Below are 26,869 nucleotides of genomic sequence, written 5' to 3'. Positions count from 1 at the left end.
GTATTTGTTAGCAGAATACCTGGATAGCATGGATGGTTAGTTAATATTTGTTCCCTGAATAAATTTGTGTTATTTTAGTTGTATTTTCACTTCTAAGTATGAACACGTTTAGTTGTCTCTTGGTGTCCGTGGAGGTTCCAGGAACCCTAGATATCAACATTTGCAGATGCCCAGATCCCTTTTGTAAAATAGCATCGTGTTTTCATATAACCTGTACACATCCTCTTGTATACTTTAAATTATCTTTAGCTTACTTATAATACCTAATTCAATGTAAATGCTATGTAAATAGTCGTTATGCTGTATTTTAAAAAATTTGTATTTTTTTGTTGTATCGTTTTTTCCCTGAGTATTTTTTTGATCTACAGTTGAAGAATCTGCAGATGTGGAGCCTGCAGATATGGAGGGCCAACTATATTTTAGTGTGTTTCAGGTATACCTGAGAGATGTTGTAGATTCAGTTTTGGACCACTACAATAAAGCAAATATTACAGTAAAGCGAGTCACATGAATATTTTGGTTTCTTAGTGATATAAAAGTTATGTAGTATATATATACTATATTATGCTATACTATATATATAGTATATTTTATATATAGTGTATGTATATATACTATATACTATAGTATAGTATACTATATATAGTATGTATATATACTATACTATATATATAGAGTATATGTACTATATATAGTATATGTCGTCTGTTACATGTATAATAACATTATGTCTAAATAAATAACATAAATAACTTAATTTAAAAATACTTGATTGCTAAAAAAAATGCTAATGATCATCTGAGCCTTAGCAGCGAGACTTTCACCTTCTTTTTGCTGGTCAAAGATATTGCTTTGATATCAAAGGCTACTTACTGATCAGGGTGGTGGTTGCTGTAGGTTAGAGTGGCTGTGCCAGTTACTTAAAATAAAAAAACAATGAAGTTTGGTTCATCAATTGATTCTTCATTTAACAAAAGTTTTCTCTGTATCATGTGATACTGTTAAATAGCATTTTACCCAGAGTAGAACTTCTTTGAAAATAGGAGTTGGTCTTCTCAAACCCTCCTCTTGCTTTGTCAACTAAGTTTATGGAATATTCGGAATCCTTTGTTGTCATTTCAACAATGACACAGCATCTCTGCCAGTAGATTTCATCTCAAGAAGCCACTTTCCTTGCTCATCTCTCAGAAGCAACTCTTCAACTGTTCAAATTTTTATCATGACATTGTAGCAATTCAATCACATCTTTAGGTTCCACTTCTAACTCTAGGTCTCTTGCTTTTTCCACCACATCTGCAGTTACCTCTTCCACTGAAGTCTTCAATACCTGTCCTCCTCCCCAAAGTCATCCATAGGGTTGGGATCAACTTTTTCCAAACTGCTATTAATGTTGATATTGTGACCTCCTCTCATGAATCATGAATGTTCTTAATGGCATCTAGAATGATGAATCATTTCTAGAAGGTTTTCAATTTACTTTGCCCAGATCCATCAGAAGAATCACTATCTAGGGCAACTATATAGCCTTATGAAATATATTTCTTAATAAGAATTGAAAGTCAAATGACTCATTGATCCATGTGCTGCAGAATGGATATTGTATGGCATGAAAGCAACATTAATGTCTTTATATATCACCATCGGATCTCTTGGGTGACCAGATGCATTGTCAGTGAGCAGTAATATTTTGAAAGGAATCTTTTTCTGAACAGTAGGTCTCAACAGTGGTCTTAAGGTATTCAGTAAATCCTGTGCTGCCATCCAGGCTTTGTTACATTTCTAGAGCACAGGCAGAGTAGATTTATTATAATTCTTAAGGGCTTTAGGATTTGCAGAATGATAAGTGCTCATTGGCTTCAACTTAAAATCACCAGCTGCATTAGACTCTATCAGAAGAATCAGCCTGTCTTTTGAAGCTTTGAAGCCAGACATTGACATCTCTTTAGCTGTGAAAGTCCTAGATAGTATCTTCTTCCAAGAGAAGGCTGTTTTGTCTACATTAAAAATCTGTTTTAAAAATCTGTTTAAGTGTAGCCACTTAATTTTTTTATTTTTTTTGAGGCAGAGTCTCACTCTGTTGCCCTGGCTAGAGTGCTGTGGCATCAGCCTAGCTCACAGCAACCTTAAACTCCTGGGCTCAAGCAATCCTTCTGCCTCAGCCTCCCAAGTAGCTGGGACTACAGGCATGTGTCACCATGCCCGGCTAAATTTTTCTATGTATTTTTAGTTGACCAATTAATTTCTTTCTATTTTTAGTAGAGACAGGGTCTTGCTCTTGCTTAGGCTGGTCTTGAACTCCTGAGCTCAAACAATCCACCCGCCTTGGCCTCCCAGAGTGCTAGATTACAGGCATGAGCCACCGTGCCTGGCCTAAGTGCAGCCACTTTCATCAATGATCTTAGCTAGATCTTCTAGGTAGAAAACATGTTGCAGCTTCTCCATCAACACTAGCTACTTTACTTTGCACTTTAATATTATGGAGATGGCTTCTTAACCGCTTCGGTAGGGCGTTCGGCCGCGAAACCTTGCCCACAGCCAGCACTCATAGTCCCCATGATTAGCTTGTGCTGTGCATTGACGATGAATCCGTTTGGCTCTTGTGTGATGAGGAAAGTTTTAAAGCACTGAAAGCTTGCTTTACTTTACAGGCAGCTTTACTTGTAATGTAAATCAGAATAGGTAACATATACACATATGTTTTTATTATGTTATTTTTAAATGTTCACAATTTTATTTTGATAAATGAAAAATTAGAAAAGTCATATCACAGCTGTCGGCTAAAGCCAACGCTTGGCTGTGCGCCTTCTTATCATGGCTGTTGGCTAAAGTCGATGGTCACAGCAACCTCATCTGTGACTATCGACTATAGTCTACGCTCGGCTGTGTGTATTCATCTATGGTTGTCGACTATAGTCAACGCTCGTACTGAAGTGGTTAAACCTCATGAACTAACTTTCTAGCTTCAAACTTTTCTTTTGCTGCTGCTTCACCTCTCTCAGCCTCCATGGAATTGAAGAGAGTTAGGGCCTTGCTCTGGAATAGGCTTTGGCTTAAGTGAATGTTGTGGCTGGTTTGATCTATCCAGATCAATGAAACATTCTCTCTATCAGCAATAAGGCTGTTTTGCTTTCTTATTATTTGTGTTTTCACTGGTAGCACTTTTAATTTCCTTGAAGAACATTTCCTTTGCATTCACAACTTAGCTATGTATTTGGTTCAAGAGGCCTCTTTATTCTGAGGAAAAATGGGAGACTTAGAACAGTGAAATAATCAGATTTGAATTTTTAAAAAAATTTTCTGAGGTATAACTTATAGACAATAAAATATACTCATTTTAAGTGTATTGTTCTGTGAGTTTTGACAAAGGTATATGCCTGTACAGCTACCACAACATGAAGATATTAGAATATTCATTATGTGTAAAAGTTTGTTCCATTGCAGTTGCCTCCTCCCAGCTCCAAGCAACCATTGATATGCTTCTTGTCATTCTAGATTAGTTTTACCTTTACTAGAATTTCATATAATTAATGACATATTGTCTTTTTTTCTTTTTTTGAGACAGAGTCTGACTTTGTTGCCCAGGATAGAGTGCCATGGTATCAGTCTAGCTCACAGCAACCTCAAACTTCTGGGGTCAGGCAGTCCTTCTGCCTCAGTTTCCCGAGTAGCTGGGACTACAGGCATGTGCCACTATGCCCGGCTAATTTTTTCTATATATTTTTAGTTGTCCAGCTAATTTCTTTCTATTTTTAGTGGAGATGGGGGGGTCTCACTCTTGCTCAGGCTGGTCTTGAACTCCTGACCTTGAGTGATCCTCTTGTCTCAGCCTCCCAGAGTGCTAGGATTACAGGCGTGAGCCACAGCACCCAACCAACACATTGTGTCTTTTTTTGTATTTGGCTTCCTTTGCTCAGTTTGATTTAGAGATTCAGCCATGTAGGCGTGAGCCACAGCACCCAACCAACACATTGTGTCTTTTTTTGTATTTGGCTTCCTTTGCTCAGTTTGATTTAGAGATTCAGCCATGTTGAGTGTAGCGCTGATTTATTCCTTTTTGTTGCTAAGAAGTATTCCATTGTATGGGTATATTGATTGGGTATAAGATTGATGGGTATAAGATTGTTTATTCTTTCTTTACCTGTTGATGAACATTTGAGTTTTTTTCAGTTTTTGGAAATCATGAGTGAAGCTGTCATAAACATATATTTTCTTTGTGTAAACATATTTTCATTTCTTACTTGTATCTTATTGTGGCTTTGATTTATGTTTCCCTGATGACTAATAAGCATATTTTTCATGTATTAATTAGCCATTTGTATATATTTTTATTTTTTATTATTTTATTAAAAATTTTGTTTCTTTTTAAATTTTTTCTTTTTCCCTTCATTTTTTTTTTTTTTTTTTTTTTTTTTTTTGAGACAGAGTCTCGCTTTGTTGCCCAGGCTAGTGTGAGTGCCGTGGCGTCAGCCTAGCTCACAGCAACCTCAAACTCCTGGGCTCGAGCGATCCTTCTGTCTCAGCCTCCCGAGTAGCTGGGACTACAGGCATGCGCCACCATGCCCGGCTAATTTTTAATATATATATCAGTTGGCCAATTAGTTTCTTTCTATTTATAGTAGAGACGGGGTCTCGCTCTTGCTCAGGCTGGTTTTGAACTCCTGACCTTGAGCAATCCGCCCGCCTCAGCCTCCCAGAGAGCTAGGATTACAGGCGTGAGCCACCGCGCCCGGCCTCCTTCATTATTTTTGAGTGAAAGAGTAAACCAGACCCTTTGTATATTTCTTGTGAACTTTTATGTCTAACTCTTTTGCCCATTTTTAAATTGGAGTTTCTTGTTGAATTAAAGAGTTTTTTGTACATTTTGCATACAAATCCTTTTAAAAATATGTATAAAATGAGAGCTTTTTTCCTCCATTATAAAGATTAACAGTAATTTTAGCACCATTTAAAGGATTCTTCTCAGTAAGTTCTGTTTTTTTTTTTTTTTTTTTTGAGACAGAGTCTCGCTTTGTTGCCCAGGCTAGAGTGAGTGCCGTGGCGTCAGCCTAGCTCACAGCAACCTCAAACTCCTGGGCTCGAGCGATCCTTCTGCCTCAGCCTCCCGAGTAGCTGGGACTACAGGCATGCGCCACCATGCCCGGCTAATTTTTTTTTTTATATACATATCAGTTGGCCAATTAATTTCTTTCTATTTATAGTAGAGACGGGGTTTTGCTCTTGCTCAGGCTGGTTTTGAACTCCTGACCTTGAGCAATCCGCCCGCCTCAGCCTCCCAGAGAGCTAGGATTACAGGCGTGAGCCACCACGCCCGGCCAGTAAGTTCTGTTTGAAGCATATAGTTTTAATCCACCACAGGCCTTTTCATTTTATTTAGATATTGAGTCACTTCAATATCCCTAGAGCCTAAATTCCCCAGGGTACTCCTCTGTTGTGCTATGTTTTTAGTAAGAGTGGTGCTAGTACTGTGACATATCCTCTTCTGTACCCTGTCTCTTGCTGTTTTAGCTCACTTATTTTATTCTTATCTATTTGCCATTCACTTATTTGTTCAAATATTTACGGAAGTTCCTTATGCAAGGACTTTTGTTGTAGGTGCTAGGGACGTAACTATGAATAACACAGATAATTTTACTCTTTTTTTATTAGCTTAAATTGTAGTGGAGAGGTGACAAACGTGTAAAACAATGAATAAGATAAAGGTAATTTTTAATATTTATAAGCTGTTTGAAAGAAAAAAAGTGGTCGGGGAATTGGAAAATGGTGTTGGTACTTTGAGTGATCTAGGATAACATCTCTGATGAGATTTGGCCAGTAAAACACAAAAGACTGTTGGGGGGGGGTGATATGGAAAAAATTTCTCTTGAGAAGGATTTCTGAAGATAAGAAGTAGGTGGCTTCATGTGATGATTTGGGTTACCAACTACTATATGTCTTAATACTAGAGCTACTTCAGGGAGAAGGCAGCATGGCTTTATGAAAGGAGCATGGTCTTTGGAATCAGGATGTGTAGACCTTTGCTTGATTTCTCACTACCTATCCCCATCAATACCCACACAGATACCTATTGTGTATTCTTCCTGAAGGTGCTTCACTCTATGGTGTGAGTTTTTCTCCCTGTGTCAAAGTAGGAAATCCCACCTGTTAGGGTTGATGGTAAGAATTAGATTTTATATGTATATATATATATATATTGCATGTAGATATATGGTCGAATTTGTTATTTCATCCTGTAGTCTTGCTCAAGAACTACCCATCCATATCTGAAAGGGAAAATTGTAGAAGAAAATCACCTCAATTATTTATTTAGTCAGTAATTTTTTTGAATGCCTATAATGTGCCAGGTATTGTTAAATCAGATGTTGCTAGTAATAAAATAGAATATGACAGAACTTTTCTAATTGCCCCTTTAAAAAGTAGTTTTCAAGGAAGGAGAAAAACAAAGAGGAAAATAATTAAAATGAGAAAATGTCAGACAGGCAGTTAGCTTGATTAGTCTGTTTGCCTAAACCAGCAGATCAAGTGGGCTGAGTGGATGAGAAGCTAGACAAAAAAGACTTAAAAAAACTTTTAGAGTGTTAGGATTTTTGTAAATTCTAACTTCTTAGGGCAAAACTAATTTTGATAGGTATTCTCTGTGGAACTAAAGTCTTATGTTTAGAAAAATGATCTGGTCTCTTGGAATGGAAAAGGTGGTTGAAGATGAGGGTACTAAGATGACTATGGAAAGTTGCTTTAGTTACTGAGAAGGGAGAGAAAGCAGACATCTATGGGGACTCTTTATTAAAAGTTGAGGATTTGTATTTAAATTCTAGTAGAAGTACTAGTGGTAAAAATATTTTTAATTTTTTTTGTTTTTTTTGAGACAGATTCTTACTCTTTTGCCCTGACTAGAGTGCCATGGCATCATCCTAGCTCACAGCAACCTCAAGCTCCTGGGTTCAAGCGATCCTCCTGCCTCAGCATCCTGAGTAGCTGGGACTACAGGCATGTGCCACCATGCCTGGCTAATGTTTTTTAATATATATATATATATATATATATTTTAGTTGTCCAGCTAATTTCTATTTTTTTTTTTTTTTTAGCAGAGATGGAATCTTGCTCTTGCTCAGGCTGGTCTTGAACTCCTGAGCTCAAACCATCTTTCTGCCTCGGCCTGTCAGAGTGGTAGGATTACAGGCGTGAGCCACAGTGTCTGGCTGTTAAAAATATTTTTAAAATCAAAATACTAGTTGAGGACCTTGGATCTAAATATAAACTTTGTTTTCCTAAAGAAGGAACATATGCTGAAAAAAAGTAAAATGAATTACTTCAAAGTCTAGTGCCCTACTTGGTCTCTGTTGACAGTTGGTGGAGGAGCTCCCCATTAGGTGTCCACTGATATCCCCCTGGCTGGAGGGGCAGATGTGCCTCGTTATGCTGCCCATATGGCCTCCACTGACAGCAGGGGGCAGAAGGGTATGGTTTGATCCTAACTGGTGTGGAGGAAAGTCCTGGCTATACACCTGGCTTTCTCTGACACCACCCTAGGGGAGGAATATATGGATATGGTGGTGGGAGAGGTGTCATATTACATACAGCCTGATGAGGATAGATGTCTAGGTTTCTTAGTTGGTCATTGCTAACATGAGTAGGGATGGGGCTACAGTTTTTTTCCTGTGGCATTTGATTACAGTAGAGTGGTTAGTGTCTCAGAGCTTTTTGTCTTGGTAGGCTGCCTGTTTTCCTGGTCCTTTGGCTAGGGCTAGCAATAGCAGTCTTTTCTTGGAGCTTTTTTTCCTCTACTCCCATTGACATTTCCAGGTTGTGGGTGCTTCTCCAGTACCTAGTCTGAGATACATATGAAAAGCAGTGAACTCATCTGCCATGTTGTTCTTCAGATTTTGAGGAACCCTTCTGCCTGGCTGGTCTACCTTCTTTCTCTACCTTTCAGAATTTTTAATTTATTTTTTAAATATATAAGGTCCAGGCCAGGTGTGGTAGCTCACCCCTGTAATCCTAGCACTTTGGGAGGCTGAAGCAGGAGGATCACTTGAGCTCAGGAGTTTAAGACCAGCCTGAGCAAGAGTGAGACCCCCATCTCTACTAAAAATAGAAAAATTAGCTCGCTGTGGTGGCATGCATCTGTAGTCCCAGTTACTTAGTTGGCTGAGGCAGGAGGGTCTCTTGAGCGCAGGAGTTGGAGTTTGCGCAGTGAGCTATAATGAACGCCACTGCACTCTAACCTGGGCAACAAAGTGAGACTCTGTCTCCAAAAAAAAAAAAAAAAAAAAAAAAAAACAGTAAGGTCCAGAGGTTTTAATTGTACTTAGTTGGAGGAATAAGGAAAAATATGCTCCATTTTTCTGTAAGAGAAAAATCTAGATGGTGATGTATTTTAACATAGATTGTAACACACATCTTAAACAGTTGCTTGTCTTGCTTATAAGAAAGGTTTATCCAGCCCAAACACTCACAATTATAAAACAGTTTATTCTTTTAGAAATGGTGTAGGAATAGCTTTTTTTTTTTTCCTTTTTAAAAGAGACAGGATCTCACTCTGTTGCCCAGGCTGGTGTGCAGTGGTGCCATCATAGCTCATTGCATGCTCAAAGTCCTGGCCTCAAGCAATCGTCCCAAACATACATGAGCCATGGCCTGTAATATTAGTCACCATTAACAGAAGAATAGATATGCTTTTAGTGAAAAGGCATAATAAGCATAGTTGATACCCTTTTTTTTTAAAGTTATGACTTGCTTCTGAAGGTTAAGATAACACTTGAGGTTTACGATTACCTATCAGAGCAATTGACTAGTTAAAGCATTTCATAAATGTTGGTGGACTTTGTTCACCAGTGAGTTTCATATAAAAGGTGCAGAGTCTGATCACTTGAGATTGAGGAGGAGAAGGGAAGGAGCAATTCTATAGAAGGTGCATTTGGTAGTTAATTTATTAATACAAGTGTTAAAACATAGAACATGGAGGAATATCAGTGAAATGATAATCAAAAAAGAAACAACAAAATATTTTTTTGTTGTACCTAAAGAGTATTAACAGGATAGTATTTGTGGATAGGGGAATTCAATCTGTGAACGGCAAATCAACTTTCTTGCGACTTGTAGTAATCCTGGAGGTGGTACAGCTTATTATACAACCTATTATTAAAATGTTTTTACTGTGGCGTGTTAAAAAATAAATGGATATATTCATAGAAGATGTCTGAGGTGCTGGTAAGTGAATTGCTGTTACTTATATTTTTAAATTTAAAATGGAATTTTGATCCCTTTTGATAAAGTTTTTCAGCCTTTTTGTTATAGTAAGGAGGAAGGAAACAAAAATTATTCACTAAGTTATTTTTAGGATGCTGACAAATGAATCAAAATCATTTGGATGTTTTTTCTTTTTTTAACCTAAATTTCTAGCAACCTATTTTTCTTCATTTAGAAAAAAGATTTTTAAAAGAACTAGTTTTTGAAAGCTTATCTTTATTTAAAAATGTTTGTTTTTATTTTATTTCTAGATTCTGTAGGGTAAATATTTAAGTAGACATTAGATCTTTTAATGTATTAAAAAGATTTTAATGTAAAATCTTTTTAAAAACTGCTTTCAAGAAAAATTAAGTAGCAGTGTGGGGAATAAAAAGATGATCTAATGTATGTATATGGCTACCTTGGAATGGTCTTGCTGATTTTTTTTTTTTTTAATCTTATAACATTCTCTGTCTAGAAGAATGTTGATTTTGAATCTGTTGGCATTCCATTTTGTTCCCATAAGAAGAAATATTATTTAAATGAAGAAAATGACAATTTGGTTTTACATGACCTTTATTTTTTAAAATCCTTTACTTTATGAAAACTGTTCTTTTGGCTAGATCTCAATGTTGTTTTCAGATATTAAGGGAATATGTTGGTGGTTTTAGTAGAATGGTTCAGGAAGCTAGCTATAATAGTTCAGTTAGGGAAGAACAGTTGGTGTTTTATTTACTTTCATTAATTGGAGACAGATTAAAGGAGAAAACAACTCTACAAGATATCAGAATATTAAATGGAAGACAAGTTTACTTGCTAATTGGGAATTATAGTAAAAAAAATTAGATGTTAATTAGCTTGACTGTAGTAATCATTTCACTATGTATATGTGCATCAAGATATGTTGTATACCTTAAATATGTGCAGTTTTTTTTTTTTTTTTCTTTTTTTTTGGAGACAGAGTCTTTGTTTTTTGCCCAGGCTAAAGTGAGTGCCATGGCATCAGCCTAGCTCACAGCAACTTCAATCTCCTGGGCTCAAGCGATCCTCCTGCCTCAGCCTCCCAAGTAGCTGGGACTACAGGAATGTGCCACCATGCCCAGCTAATTTTTTCTATATATATTAGTTGGCCAATTAATTTCTTTCTATTTTTATAATAGAGACGGGGTCTTGCTCTTGCTCAGGCTGGTTTGGAACTCCTGACCTCGAGCAATCTGCTCACCTCAGCCTCCCAGAGTGCTAGGATTATAGGCATGAGCCACTGCGCCTGGCCCAATATGTGCAATTTTTATTAATGAAAAGAACAGAGCTCAGTTTCTACCTGTGCAGAATCATGTTGCTTGAACAAGAAATCTTCATTGAAAAAAGGCAAAAAAAAAAAAAAAAAAAAATCCACTCTAAAACACACCAGTAAATGGAAACCAAAGTTGTATGTAATTATTTATGAAACATCATAGTGCATTTTCTGTTTCATACTGTTAAAGCATTAACTATTTTACACACTGATTAAGAGTAATTATTTGTGTGACTTGGGTTATTTTAGATAATACTATTCTGAATCTCACTCTGTACCCCTGGCTTGAGTGTGGTGGTGCACTCACAGCTCACTGTGACCTTGAACTCCTAGGCTTAAGTGATCCTCCCAAGTTAAATTCTAATTTTTCCCCTTACGAAGTTAATTTTGTGCCTACTAAGGTATTTCAAATTGGTTACTATTGTGGAAATAATGTAAACCAGTTATTAGTAAAGCCTGAGTGCCAGAAGCTGGTCTTCTGGGTGATCTCCTGTTCTTGCTTCTTGGACCCAGCATTGATTGCCTGCTTGTGACTGTCATCTGTAGCCTCAGAGACTCTGAGCCTCCAGGGAAGCATTGATTGCCTGCTTGTGACTGTCATCTGTAGCCTCAGAGACTCTGAGCCTCCAGAGAGGCATTGATTGCCTGCTTGTGACTGTCATCTGTAGCCTCAGAGACTCTGAGCCTCCAGAGAGGATCTCCAGTGTTGGCCTGATGTCTTTTCAGTCAGAAGAGATTAGACACACTCGTCCTCATTTCCTACAGTGGTTATTCTAAAACCCCTTCATCCTAGGGGTCAAAATGCAAATAACATTTTTTAGATTAACAAAACTAGTATGAAAAATGTGACCATTATAAAATATTGGGATATTTTCAGTGCATTTCAGTTAGTGTGGGTATGTCTGAAAGAATATGGGTAAGAGAAGAGTTATTTGTTTTTCCCACTTGGCTTTCATTAACATTCTCAGGATAGAAAAAAGGAAAGGAGTAAGATGCCATTGACAATAAATTTATGTAACTACCCCACTTTTCTACTTTTGCCTTTTCCAAATAGAGGAGGGACAGTTTAAGTAGGCAGGCCCTTTGTCCTAATAGTAGAGACAATTGTATAGCCAAGAGTATATTTAGGGAGAGAAGTTTGGAAACTTCAGAGTAGTCCTGCTATATTATATATACACCATTGTTGTTTTCCTTGGTGATTTTTACATATTGACATTTAGAAGATTACATATTGATTTCATATTAAGGATATTTTTTATTGATCATTTTACTTTGGCCTTATGGGGCCCTTGTTGAATATCCAATTCAATCATCATAAAATGGGAAATCAAATGACTTGAGGTAGTTCCTTCCAGATTATTGCTTATATATATTACTTACATTCCAAAAAACAAAATAAAAACTTTAGGAATGGGGCATACTATTTTATTAGGTTAGAAACTTAAATCAATCATTTCTAGACAAATTTTTAAAATGTGAGTGTAAAGTTAACTCAGTCAAAGCTAAAACAGGAGGGCATGTACTGAATAAACATTTAATACTTTTTATTTTCCTTATTCTTTAGTAATAGCACTTTTTTGTTTGATTATGCTTTTGTAAAGTAGGAGGTACTAGTTTTACACAACACTTTTGGAAATTCTAAATGTTAAATTAAAAATAATTAAGTGTTTAATTAGCTTAAGCAGAGCTATTACTCTGTTTAGGTGATGAAGTACCTTGTCTCTTTCGTTTGAAAAATAAAAAAGTTATTGGTCTGTCACCTGGTTTTTATTATTTTGTGACCTTTGATTCTATGAATATAAGTTAATTGCTTTGTTTTCAAATCCTGATAATGCCCTGGTCATGATCAGGTAACCAAATTATTATATGGATATATTACAACATGAAGGAGTGATTTGTGAATTTTGTCTATTTTCTTTTATTTTTTTTTGAGACAGAGTCTCACTCTGTTGCCTGGGCCAGAGTGCCCTGGCGTCACCCTAGCTCACAGCAACCTCCAACTCTTGGGCTCAAGTGATCCTTCTGCCTCAGCCTTCCGAGTAGCTGGGATTACAGGCATGTGCTACCATGCCTGGCTAATTTTATATAATATATATTTTTAGTTGTCCAGCTAATTTTTTTCTTTCTTTTTTTTTTTTAAAGTAGAGATGGGTCTCACTCTTGTTCAGGCTGATCTCAAGCTCCTGAGCTCAAATGTTCCACCCGCCTAGGCCTCCTAGAGTGCTAGGATTACAGGTGTGAGCCACTACACCCGTCCCTATTATCTTTTTAGTTGTCTGTTTTTGGTTAATGCTGTCTAAATTAATCTAAGTTAAATATCTTAGATTATCTTAATAGATGAAGAATAGCTGTATCCTCTTCAACCTTTTTGGCTGATCACCATTTACCTATGTCTGTCTGTCTTTCTTTTCTTTCCCCTCCTCCCCTCCCCTCCCCTCCCCTCCCCTCCCCTCCCCTCCCCTCCCCTCCCCTCCCCTCCCCTCCCCTCCCCTCCCCTCCCCTCCCCTCCCCTCCCCTCTGTCTTCCTTTCTCACTGTATTGCCTGGGCTAGAGTGGCATGGTGTCAGCCTAGCTCACAGCAACCTCAAACTCCTGGGCTCAAGTGATCCTCCTGCCTCAGCCTCCCTAGTAGCTGGGACTACAGGCATATGCCACCATGCCCGGCTAATTTTATATATATATTAGTTGGCCAATTAATTTATTTCTATTTATAGTAGAGACGGGGGTCTCGCTCTTGTTCAGGCTGATTACGAACTCCTGACCTCAAGCAATCCACCCGCCTCGGCCTCCCAGAGTGCTGGGATTACAGGCGTGAGCCACCATGTCCGGCCACATGGTTAATTTTTATTAAAGATAACACAAACGTCTGAGGTTATATATAGCTAGTGAATACAGTATAGCCAATATTTGTAGCCAGGTGACTGCTATCTTTCTCCTGAATCTGTACTTTATCACATTTGGTCAAATTGGAGTTATTTTCCTAGAGGAATAGGATTTGAATATTAACTCAACTGTTTGGTGTCCTGTACTAGAAAGCATCTGTAGCTCTCAGAAGTCTGACTTTTATTTTTTCAATATAGGTAGTTTATGAGGCAGACAAGAGAATACAAAATGATTGCTCTTTGACATGTTGAAATTGAAACTACCAGGCTCTATGTAGATTTTGTTTTTATTAGTTTGAAAAATACTTAGTGCAGTCTGAGAACTGTGAGATTTTCACATGTTGATATGTTATGTATTATTAATAGCAAATCAAAGTACTTTTTCATAAGTGCATTACCAATAAAAATGAAACAGTCTACATTGTGAAATATTTGTGTGTCTTCCATGATTTGTACGTTAGTAATTTTTCATGCTTCTCTACCCACTTAATTGTTTTTCCAAAATAAAAAAACTTTTATTCCTTTTTTTTTTTTTTTTTTTTCCTGGAGACAGAGTCTCTCTTTGTTGCCCAGGCTAGAGAGAGTGCTGTGGCGTCAGCCTAGCTCACAGCAACCTTAAACTCCTGGGCTCAAGCAATCCTCCTGCCTCAGCCTCCCGAGTAGCTGGAACTACAGCTGATTTTTTCTATATATATTAGTTGGCCAATTAATTTCTTTCTATTTATAGTAGAGACTGGAGTCTCTTGCTCAGGCTGGTTTCGAACTCCTGACCTCAAGCAATCCGCCCGCCTCAACCTCCCATAGTGCTAGGATAACAGACGTGAGCCACCTCGCCTGGCCTTTTTTTCCTGATTGTAAAATGATACACATTGTTTTTTTTTTTTTTAAAGCACACATCTAACAGTTCTGAACAGTATAAAAAAGTCACATTCATCAAAAGTCCTACCAGCTAGAGAGTAACAACTGGTTAACATTTGGCAGACATAAATGAGTGGGTAAGTCTGGGAAGGTGCACTGCTATGTTTAATTGAGGAATGTGCCAGTTCTTGCTGCTCTTAAACTGTTTCCCTCCCCACCTCCCATGGATAAACTGAAAGGAGTTGGGTATACAAAGAAGTAGACTCTACATTTCTTATATCCAGGGGACAAGAGTGGTTTCCATAGGTTCAAAGAGGCATTAGGAAGAGAGAAAAAAATTGGCTAGAGAAAGAGACAGGAGAATTAGTGAAGAGCGAAAGAGAACCCAGGTGTACTGCCCTTTCAGTCCTTTCCTGAGGATATGGGTTTCTTATGAAGTAGATTTACTCATTTCCTATGAGACGTACAACATAGTGAATGAATTTATGTTAGCTTGAAGAGGCTGCCTTATAGAACAGAGGGCCTGATAGAAGAACGGGATGGCATCTGATTTGTCTGATTGGGTGTGGAACATGGAAATAGCTACAAGTCTGTGGTATCAACTGTCAGGAAGCTGCTTGGAACAGGAAGGGAGGCACCTGCAAACTAGCTGTTTGTCTCCCACCTGAGACAATATTGGGCACTGTCATGGGCCCTACCCTGGGTGTCTCTGAGCATTTTGGAAAGTAACAAGATTTAGTTTTCTATCCAGAGTCATATGGGAGTTCAGAGTTAAGAAAATTGGGTTCAACAATATTTCATTGCTTATTAGTACTTTCTTTTTTCTCTTTCTTTTCATCTTTTTCTTTCCTCTTCTTTTCCTTTCTCCTTCCTCTTTCCCCTTTCCTCTTCCCAATTCCCTTCCCTTCTCTCCCCTTCTCCTCCCCCCTCCCTTCTCTCTTCCTTCTTCCCTTCTCTCTTCTTTCTCCCCTTCCTCTCCCTCTTTCCCTTAGGCTGGTTTGGAAATCCCAGCCTCAGGTGGTCCTCCTACCTTGGCCTCCCAAACTGCCTGGATTATAGGCATGAGCCACTGCACCGAGCTGGGTTCAACAATAAAATAAAGTTTTCTTCCTTATGTACATTTGTCCTTTAGTTTGTACCTTTAAACATATATTACTGTCAAAAAAATTTTGGGTAGCATATATTTTTAATAAAAACATTTTATATATGTAGTGATGTCATAAAATTGTTTTATTCAATAGTCTAATTCAGAAATCATTCTAATATAGAAATATCATTCTTTAATGACTACATAGTATTATCAAATGGATGTACTATAGTTTATTTAAATAGTTCACAACTTATGGCTATTTAAGCTTTTAGTTTACTATTATAAATGATGTGTTGTCATAAACATTCAAGTACACATATGCACATGTATCTTTAGGTACTTGCCAATTTATTTCCATCGGATAGATCTCTAGAAGTAGACTTGTTAATCAGAGGCTACGCACATTAAAATTTTTTGATAAATTTCCTATATTGCCATTTAGCAGGTTTGTCAAGTATTTAAAAAGTTTTTAGGTTTATAAGGTAAATCTTATAAAAACTCAGTGCTATTTTTTTTCTAAGCATTCAAGTGAAAGGAAACAGTGCTATTTTTATTAAGTTCTCAATCTTTATGTGTTTCATGTTTATTTCTGTTTCTTTTGTGAATTACCTGTTCATGTGTTTTGTTCATTAATAAAAGATGTTGACATTTTTCTTAATGATATGTTTTTGAAATAATAAAGCCATTGATACTGTTTATTCTGTTGTGATTTTTTTTCTTCAGCTTTTTTATGGTGACTTTTGCCATGTAGATGTTCCATCTATAGTCAGCTGTCATATTTTCTGTCTTGGCTCCATATCATGTGTAGGAAGTCATGACATCAGTCTACTTCCAAGTTATGAAGAAATGCTCACCCATATTTTCTCTTAGTACTCTTATTACTTTTTTTTATAATATAGATTGGTTTTGGACCAGCTAGTGTTTACTTTGGTATTAGAGATTCAGCTTAATTTTTCCATAAATCTAGTTGCCCTAACATCATTTAATGAAGAATTTATCTTTTCCTTACTAATTTCAAACAGTTCCTTTATTAAATACAGAATTTCTATATTTGGTTTGGTCTATTTCTGGATTAGAGCATTATACAACTGTCTTGTGCTATGTTCTTTTTACCAGTTGTGAATAATGGTTCATTTGTTAAATTATTTTAGGGCCTACTAGGTGCTACTCTTCTAGGCAGTGAAATACAGTAAAACAAAGTCCCTTTTGTCCTGAAGCTTACATTTTAGTTATGTACCTATTGAATTTTTAGTCACAAAAAGTGTCAAGAGTTTGACTATAAAGTCTTTTGACGGCAAAGGCAAAGCATTGTCTCCCCTGTTTTTTTTGTGTTGGAACTGGGAATGTAGGAGAGATCACATGGGATTTTTTCAAATCTTTGGCCCATTTAAAAAACTTTTTTGTTCTTTATTGGCTTTTTGGTTTTAATTATTTTATTGACTTTTAAGATTTCTTTGTATATTTTGAATAACACTCTTTATCATATGTGTTTAGATATGGCTTTTGCAAAATATTTTCTGCCAGTCTGTGGCTGATTGTCTTATTGTCCTGATATATTAGTGTTCTTAGTGAATAGTAATATCTTTTGAATAGTTGAAGTCAGGAACTTGGGCATCGTCTTTGACTCTTTATTCTTAGGTCATATTTGATGAATTATCAAGATTCTACCTCTTGAATATTTTCTGAATCTTTCAAAATTTCTGCCATTACTATTATAACTTGAGGCAGATTCAGTTCTCACCTAGTATATTTGCCTTTAGTCCTGTCCTCCTCCTACTTATTCTTTCATACTGCATTTGAGTGATCTTTTCCACCTTTTAAAATCCTGTGGCAGCATCCTATCATCTTGATAATATAGAGGAGGTCCTTGAATAATTTATTTCATTTCATTCAATTTTCATTATAATGTTGAGAGAAAAACTAGTTCCTGGCTAGGGCCATTGTCTGTGTGGAGTTTTCACGTTTTCATGTCTATGTGTTTTTTCTCTGGGTACTCCAGTTTCTTCCCAGTAGTATATGCATGTGAGGCGAAGTGACATGTCTAAATTGTCCCCATCTGAGCAGGTGTGGGTGTGTGAGTGTATCCTGTGATGAGAGGGCGATCTGTCCTGGACTGATTCCCACCTGGCACTCTGACCTGCTGGTATAGGCTCTGGCCACCTGTAACCCTGAACTGGAATGAGTGGGTAAATAATTATGTTGCTTGGTTTTAGTAATTTTTCTTAAATGTGTGTGTAACTCATATGAATTTCATTGTTTAATGCTAGAAGTATTTTGGTTTGTATTTTTAGAAGTTTGATAATGTTTTTGTGACCATAAATATGCTATAGCAGCTTAACTCTTGTTTATATCAATTAACCTATGCTAAAATTGATTTCCTTACACGTTGTTTCAGTTTCACTTAATGTGGAAGTTTCCAAGAACCTATCTTGGAACTTATCCAGGACCTTAAGTGAGGACTTTTTTTTTTGTAAGATAAGTCTCTCACTCTGTCACCCTGGTCAGAGTGCCGTGGTGTAATCGTAACTTACTGCAACTTTAAACTCTTGGGCTCAAGCCATCCTTTTGCCTCAGACGCCTCAGTAGCTGGGACTACAGGTGTGGACCACCACGCCCCCGGCTAATTTTTCTGTTTTTAGTAGAGAGGAGGTCTTGCTCAGCCCGTCTCCTATGTTCAAGTGATCCTTCGCCTTGGTTTTCCAGAGTGCTAGAATTATAGGAGTGAGCCACCACATACAGCCCCTAAGTGAGGACTTAGTTCAGTTTGGTTTCCCTAACTTAGCTAAGAGAGCTCTCTATCATTTGCCTTCTGCTATGCCTTCTTGCTGTTTTAACTTTTACCACTTTCACTACCTTTCCTTCCTTCCATGCTAAACTTAATTTAATGTCTTTTTAGTTCCTCAGATGCTCTGTGCTCTCCATTGCCCTCTGTCCTACTCATACACTGTTCTTTCCTATTAAGACACTTTACCTAGTCCCTTCTCTGCACCTTGATAATGCTCATTTATTCTTTGTCTCAATAGAGATGTCACTTTGTGAAGTAAGCCTGATTTATCTTACCACCACTGAATTTATATTAGCTGTGTTTCTTGTGTTAGGCATCCTGGTGTTTTCTACTTATAGCACATATCATAAAAATTTAAAAAGGTGACCTTTATGAGGTATGGTGTAATAAATGACATCCATTTAAAGTGTGTAAAATTTCAGTGAGTTTTGACAGTTTTAGATAACCATGAAACCACTGGCACAATGAAAATATAGAATGTTTAAATCACTCCTGACAGAGCCCTTATGCCCCATTACTATCACTATCTCTCTCACCCTGTCTCTTCCACCCTCCTTCCCTCCCTCCCTCTCTCTCTGACCCTGGGCCAGGAAACCATTGATTTGCTTTGTCTATAGATTAGTTTGAATTTTCTAGGATTTTTTATATATACTGTACTTATTTCATGTCTGGTTTCTTTCAGTCAGAATTTGAAATTGATAGATGTTTTTGTGTGGTAGTAATTTCTTTTTATTGCTGAATAGTATTTCATTATTTATTCATTTGCCTTTTGGTGGTTATTGGGTTGTTTCCAATTTGTAGATATTTATTTTACTGAATTTTAACTGCTGAATTATTCTCTATATTCTTCAGCAAAGTGTACAGCACTCTGAGAGCAAAAGACAGAATCTCTTGTTAACATTTTTTTTTTTTTTTTTGAGACAGAGTCTCGCTTGTTGCCCAGGCTAGAGTGAGTGCCTTGGCATCAGCCTAGCTCACAGCAACCTCAAACTCCTGGGCTCAAGCAATCCTGCTGCCTCAGCCTCCCGAGTAGCTGGGACTACAGGCATGCGCCACCATGCCCGGCTAATTTTTATATATATGTATTAGTTGGCCAATTAATTTCTTTCTATTTATAGTAGAGACGGGGTCTCACTCTTGCTCAGGCTGGTTTCGAACTCCTGACCTTGAGCAATCCGCCCGCCTCAGCCTCCCAAAGTGCTAGGATTACAGGCGTGAGCCACCGCGCCCGGCTTCTTGTTAACATTTGTATACCTAGCCCCAGCCTGGTGTCAGCAAGTTGTTAGTAAATGTTTATGGAAATGAGTGAATGAACATTTATCATAATGTTTAAGAGCCAAAAGGCAATATTATTTTAAATAATACAAATACAAATTTACTTCAGTGTATATTGAATGAGACGTTTCATTAAGGAACAGTATTGATTCAGTTTTTTAGTTACTTAGGTTGATATTTGTGGACATATTGCTAGAACAGATTACTTAAAAAGTTAAATATCTTTTTCCACCTCCTTTAACTTTGAATGTCACTTTAAAATTTGTGGCTTTTGATATTATACTAACATAATCAGCTTTTAGAAATAAAAAGTTTAAGAACCATTGTTTTTAATTGTTTATGCCAAAGATCCCCAAACTTTCTTAGTTTATAACCCCCTTATTGTCTGTCATTATTTCATGGTGCCCCTAGACCAAATAACTTAATAAGTATTTATAATCTTAACAGTTTAGCCATTTTAATAGTACACAGAAATTGAAAGAAAAGTATTTTATTCTTAACCACAGTTATACTAATGGGATGTGTGTACTTTTAAAGCACTGCATAACTCTCAAACCTTGGAATTTAATTGGTTACCAGCACTCTGTTTCCTGTTCCACATTGATTTTTGCAAGATACTTGCTTTGTATCTTAGCAACATCCCCAAATCCCACTTTGCAAATATGTGACACCATCAAAAGAAATGTAGAGGCTGGGGTGGCTAATGACTATAATCCTAGCACTTTGGGAAGCCAAGATGGAAAGATCACTTGAGGCTAAAAGTTGGAGACTAGCCTGGGTAACGTAGTGAGACCCCATGTCTGCAAATAAAAAAATTAGCTGGGCATGGTGGTATATGCCTAGTCCCAGCTACTTGGGAGGCTGAGGCAGATAGATCCCTTGAGCCTAGGAAGTTTAGGTTGAGGTTGTAGTGAGCTTTATTGGTGCCACTGCACTGTATTCTAGCCCAAGCAACAGAGATTCTGTCTTAAAAAAGAGATGTAAACACTAGCTTGTGCCTGTAATCTACTTATGAGTGTGAGGAGGGAGGATCATTTGAGGCCAGGAGCTTGAGACCAGCCTGGGCAACACAGAGAAGACCCCATTTCAAAACAAAACAAAACAAAAACCCCAGAAATGTAGAGCAACCTAATGTTCAAATTTGTGAACTACATTAAGCTAATAGTTCCCTTGTGTCTCCCATGTTGGATAGTTCTGTGTTTCCCTCAAACATTTAAAATATCTTGTGTTTCTGGGAGTTTGGTGAGGCACCATGGGAACCGTGGATCTACGCAAAAAGTACAACAGTTGAAGTTAAGACAGTGTCTTAATTTCTGTTGAATCTTTTCTTAACCTAATTTTTCAACCTGAAATAGAATAGTTATTTTGCATTACATTAGAAAAACCAGCAAATTATCAGTTACCAGTTCTCACGTATTTAAAAAATGTCTGTTTTATAAGTATCCTTTTCAGAAGATAATTTTGAAGAAATCTACACACAGTACTTTAGATATTAGTATTCTATTGTAAAGTATGAGGTTAAGAAAAGTATAGTTGCTATATCAAGTTAAAATTGTTAATTTTAATATCAAATGTGTGAGGAATTGTGTAGGAATTGTGTTTCATTCCCTACCCCATAAATATATGGCAGATTAGTTTTCATGCACCATGTATTTTAAGATTCCATCATTCCTCATCTTTTCTGGTGTATATTAAGTTTGTCTGTTTATGCACTCCCTGTTTCGTTCTGGTTATCAGTATGTTTTTATGCCAGTACCAAACTGTCTAATTTATTGTTTCATTCTTGTTTTCTTTTATATTTTGGTTAAGAAAGAAAGTCTTTCCACTTTCTTTTTTTTCTTTTTCTTTTTTTTGTTTCATTTTTTTTTTTTTTTTTTTTTGAGACAGAGTCTCACTTTGTTGCCCAGGCTAGAGTGAGTGCCGTGGCGTCTGGCTAGCTCACAGCAACCTCAAACTCCTGGGCTCAAGCGATCCTTCTGTCTCAGCCTCCCGAGTAGCTGGGACTACAGGCATGCGCCACCATGACCAGCTAATTTTTTGTATATATTAGTTGGCCAATTAGTTTCTTTCTATTTATAGTAGAGACGGGGGTCTCGCTGTTGTTCAGGCTGGTTTCGAACTCCTGACCTTGAGCAATCCGCCCGCCTCGGCCTCCCAGAGAGCTAGGATTACAGGCGTGAGCCACCGCGCCCGGCCTTTTTGTTTCATTTTTGAGACAGTCTTGCTCTGTCACCCATGATAGAATGCAGTCATGTCAGCCAAGCTCACAGCAATCTCAAACTCCTGGGTTCAAGTCATCCTCCTGCCTCATCCTCTGAGTAACTGGGACTATAGGCTCACACCACCATGCCTGGCTGATTTTTCTATTATTAGTAGAGATGGGCTCTTGATTTTGCTCAGGCTGGTCTCAAAGTCCTGAGCTCAAGCACTCCTTCTGCCTTGGCCTCCTGGAGTGCTGGGATTACAGGCATGACCACTACAACCGGCCTCCACTTTCTTTTCCTTGAAGTATTTTGGCTCTGCTTGGCTTTTTATTCTTCTATATAAATTTAGAAACATCTTATTAAATGCTACTCCAAATCTTTTTACATATTTATTGCGTTATTAATATGTCAATCTTAGGGAAAATTGATATCTTTATGATACTAGGTTTTCAGTCTCTGAGCATAGCATAACTTTGTTTTTATTTGTTTTCTTTCATGTCTTCCGGTAAAATTTTAGGTTTTTTTTTTACCTACTGGTTTACATATCTTCTGTTATACTTATGGCTTAGAACAGGGGCTATCAAACTGTAGCCCACAAGATAAGTCCAAACACCTCCTGTTTTTGTAAGGCCCATAAGCTAAGAATGCTAGCTACAAATTTTACAAATGGTTGGGGAAAAATCAAATAATATTTCATGATATATAAAAATTATGTGAAATTAAAATTTTAGTGTACATAAATAAAGTTTTATTGGAACATAGCTATGCTCACTCACTTAAATATATAACTGTATTTACACTGTATGTGGCAGAGTTGACTGTTGTAATGGAGAGTTTATGGCCTACAAACTGTAAATATTTACGATATTTGCAATCTGGCACTTGGTAGAAAAGTTTGCCCATCCCTTACTTAGAATTAGTTTGTCTTATTGTTGGTCTGTGTATCTCAGCATTTCTTTCTTTCTTTTTTTTTTTTTTTTTTTTTTTTGAGACAGTCTTGCTTTGTTGCCCAGGCTAGAGTGAGTGCCGTGGTGTCAGCCTGGCTCACAGCAACCTCAAACTCCTTGGGCTCAAGTGATCCTGCTGCCTCAGCCTCCTGAGTAGCTGGGACTATAGACATGCGCCTCCATGCCGAGCTAATTTTTCCTATATATTAGTTTGCCAATTAATTTCTTTCTGTTTATAGTAGAGACGGGGTCTTGCTCTTGCTCAGGCTGGTTTTGAACTCCTGACCTCGAGCAGTCCGCCCACCTCTGCCTCCCAGAGTGCTAGGATTACAGGCGTGAGCCACCACGCCCAGCCAGCATTTCTTTTTATGTTGGGGTGGGTGGTGGAGTGGGGTTTCAGCCTCCCTTTCTTTTCCTTCTTTCTCCAGTTATGATAAGACTTAAACTCATAATGAGTCGCTGTTACCAAAATGTGTTGCATTCTTTAGTTATATTTGGGCAGAGCAAACGGTTGAAAACTATTGAATGATTTATATAGTAATAACTATAGCTGTTTTTTAAAATATTTTACATTTGAGAATTTGATTTAAATAAAATATAACTTGCCCTTCATTGATTTTTTTCTTTTGTAGGAAATTAAAAGAGAGACAGAATCCAAGGATGACAATTTGCCCATCAAACGGGAGAGGCATGGGAATGTAGCAAGTCTTGTACAACGAATAAGCACCTATGGACTTCCAGCTGGAGGAATTCAGCCACATCCACAAACCAAAAACATTAAGAAGAGTATGTAAATAATTCTTTTCCTGCATAATCACATCAAAATAGAAGGATATTTTATAACTATCCATAAATTAAGAAAAATTAGTTCAACCTTTCATAGCAGACTGCAGTAACTTCCTGCTGATTCTTGTTACTAGTATTGGCCTATGTAGGCAGTCTTAGTTTTTAGTCCTATGTCGTCAATAGCATACTGATAATCCAACATGAGTAGCTGGCAGCCATCTATAGGAATTTTAAAATATAAGGCATTGTTTTCTTAGTCATCTTACAGACTCTGTTGAATGATTAAACTTTAACTGTGTTTGAATATAATCTATCTAATGGGATGCTGAAATGTCTGCTGATTCTTAGCAGCATAGATGCGAGAATTTTGATAGTGCTTTTTGTTTAGTTGTTAGACATCTAAACATAAACATTCTGTTTTCATGATGGTTGGCTCAACAGAGTGCCTTTTAAGGATTTGGTACTGTGTAAATACCTTAGGAAAACAACTTGATAGAAAGGGAGAGCATTACATTTGAAATCAGATACGGGTTTGAGTAAGTCTTATGATCTCAGAAAGATCATTTTTTAAACTCTATTGAATTGTGTTTTGCTGCTGATGAGAAAGTGGTTAAAAAAAGGACAGGTAACATTGTTGTTCTCAACTTACAGTCTTGGGAAAAAACTTATTATTAATAAAGTACAAAATATTAAACATGTACAAAGAAGTACAGTTTTTATGAGGCTCAAATAGCAAGTGTTTTAACATGGTAAAACCCAAAAACTCTTGAGAGATTGCATACTTACTGTGACTCAATTGGTCATTTGATGTCAGCTAGAGTGTGGTTGGAGGGAGGGGGCCCTCGGGAGGTGGTGTTGGGGATCAGATCTGAAAGGCAGAAAGATCCACGTGGCCAGGGCTAGAGTGCCAGGGCTAGAGTGCCAGGGCATCAGCCTAGCTCACAGCAACCACAAACTCCTGGGCTCAAGCAATCCTACTACCTCAGCCTCCCTAGTAGCTGGGACTACAGGCAGGTGCCACCATGCCCGGCTAATTTTTCCTATATATTTTTAGCTGGCCAATTAATTTCTTTCTATTTTTAGTAGAGACAGGGTCTCGTTCTTGCTCAGGCTGGTCTCGAACTCCTGACCTCAGCAATCCTCCCGCCTTGGCCTCCCAGCGTGTTAGGATTACAGGCATGAGCCACCGCACCTGGCCTGGTTTTTGTTTTTTAAAATATAAAACTTTAGAAATGTTTTCCAAAATTTTTGGACTCTTATGTGTTGAATGCCATAATATCTGTGGGTGCCATGATCATGAGAAACAGTACTAGTGTGGGCAATTAATTCTGCCACATAAAGTTGGGAATAGATCATGATTCAGAATTCAGGTGTGAACATCCAAGTTACTACAAAGTAGGAATGATAGTAATAATTATCTCATAGGATATTAGAGGTATTAACGTGCTAAGTAATTATAAGTGCTTGATAAATGCTTATAATTATTATAATAGTGTTTATTATACAGAATTGTATTACAGACATATATAATGGGCAGTGATGATTTAGATGAAGGGGCAGTTCTTACTGGGGTTGTCAAGCAAGGCATATAATTCACATGAAGATTAGAGAGTATAGCATTCCAGGTAGAATTTGCAATCTTTGGCAGACTCACAGAAATAAGCAAGTACAGAGTATTTTTGGGGAATAAGAATCCAGTGTGACTGGACTGCCTGAGTTATGTTAAAGCAATTTGTAATCTGTAAAGGAGTAGCATGCTATAGTGGAAAAATAAAAAGCTTTAAAATGATTATAATATACCAGGAGTGGGTATAATTTTAGATTTGCTTCACATTAGCTCTGTAATTTTGGACAGATAATTTAACTTCTGAGTTTCTTCTTTCTCATTTGTAATGAGATAGTTTTTATGCTTTGTGTGAGAGGTGTTTGTGAAGGACTTAGAATAGTGGTGGTACACAAAAGATATGAAATGTGTACCTTCCTTTGCAGTACCTCCTCTGTCCTCTTCCTTGTTAACAGCTTTACTTATATAATATTGATTTTAAAAAGATACTTTTTTTTTTTACCATAAATTTGTGGATTTTAAAAGCATATGGAGGTTACTTGTGATAAGAATATACTAGTTATGGTTTTTTACAAATGGACTTAATTTCATGCATCCTTTTATTGAAAACTTTGTTCTACCTATTTTTTTCTTTTGTACTTAGCATGTGTTCTGATACTTTGTAGAAGTGAACATTTATTGACTGGTATTTATGGGTAGACATTGTGCAGTTTGAATTGTAAAAAAAAATCTTGAAATTCCCCTCAGTTATTTTTGCCAATTAAATTTTTGGATGAATTCAACATAGGAAGTTACCTCAGCTTATGAATGAACCCTATTAAAGTATGAACTTTTTTCCTTTTTTAAATAAATGACTCACATTCTATGAGAATAGCTATTAGGGTGTTTTTTATTCAATGTGACTCTTCGGAAAAATGAAAAATTCCTTTGCAAATAATTCTGCGGACTACTTTGAAAAAATCATGCTTAGTGTGAAAGGAAAAAATTAAGTTCTTGGTTAAAATATAAGTAGGCTGCTCAAACTTAATTGATATGCCTGGGGAAGGGGCTAATGAATACTGTATTTACCTTAAGTCCTATTTTAAAAGATACTGATGCTCTTGAAAAAGAAGCAGAACACAGTTTTTTTTTTTTTTTTTTTTTTGGAGACAGAGTCTCGCTTTGTTGCCCGGGCTAGAGTGAGTGCCGTGGCGTCAGCCTAGCTCACAGCAACCTCAAACTCCTGGGCTCGAGTGATCCTTCTGCCTCAGCCTCCCGGGTAGCTGGGACTACAGGCATGTGCCACCATGCCCGGCTAATTTTTTTTATATATATATATCAGTTGGCCAATTAATTTCTTTCTATTTATAGTAGAGACGGGGTCTCGCTCAGGCTGGTTTTGAACTCCTGACCTTGAGCAATCTGCCCGCCTCGGCCTCCCAAGAGCTAGGATTACAGGCGTGAGCCACAGCGCCCGGCAGAACACAGTTTTTTAAAAGTCTAAAATTATCAGATAGAAAGGATTTTTTTCTTTTAAGAGCACACTGAAAAAAATAGATTTTTCTTTCCAATAATATTGACCATTTCCCCCTTGTCCATGAAGCTCTAGCTACAAAGAACACATAAATGAACATATTTTCTCAAGGTCATGGCACCAGCTTGCAAAAAGTATGTAAGGACTCTGTTTATCTACAGTGTAAGAGATGAGAAGTTTTCCTGCAGTATGCATAAAACTACTTTAAATTATTAACTTAAAAATTTACCTTAAAACCTGATGAAGGTGATACTTGAAAAATTTGCTGTGAACTCTAGGTTAGTTAAAAAATTATGGTCAGTATTTACTTTCTTTCATTTCTTTTATTGTAAAGTTAAAACAATCAGACACAAATTATTAAGTCTTTTAGGAAGGGGAAAAAACTTAGAGGTTTAACTGTTTCTTTTTTCTTTTCTTTTTTTTTTTTTGAGACAGAGTCTTACTCT

At 37.1% G+C, this 26,869-nt stretch overlaps 1 protein-coding gene across 1 annotated transcript in view; it reads left to right on the top strand.

The window, feature by feature from the left end:
• The window catches only part of CD2AP (CD2 associated protein), a 142,929-nt gene that overhangs the window by 37,613 nt on the left and 78,447 nt on the right, over window positions 1–26,869 (top strand). The window contains exon 3 of the mRNA XM_012744824.3: window positions 23,193–23,346. Coding sequence (XP_012600278.1) covers window positions 23,193–23,346 — 154 coding nt within the window. The remainder of the gene's footprint in view (window positions 1–23,192; window positions 23,347–26,869) is intronic.

Source organism: Microcebus murinus, chromosome 5, assembly GCF_040939455.1.
Source record: "Microcebus murinus isolate Inina chromosome 5, M.murinus_Inina_mat1.0, whole genome shotgun sequence".
NCBI classification, from domain to species: Eukaryota; Metazoa; Chordata; class Mammalia; order Primates; family Cheirogaleidae; genus Microcebus; species Microcebus murinus.
Note: the sequence above shows the minus strand (reverse complement) of the source record. Positions and strands in the feature narration are given on the sequence as shown.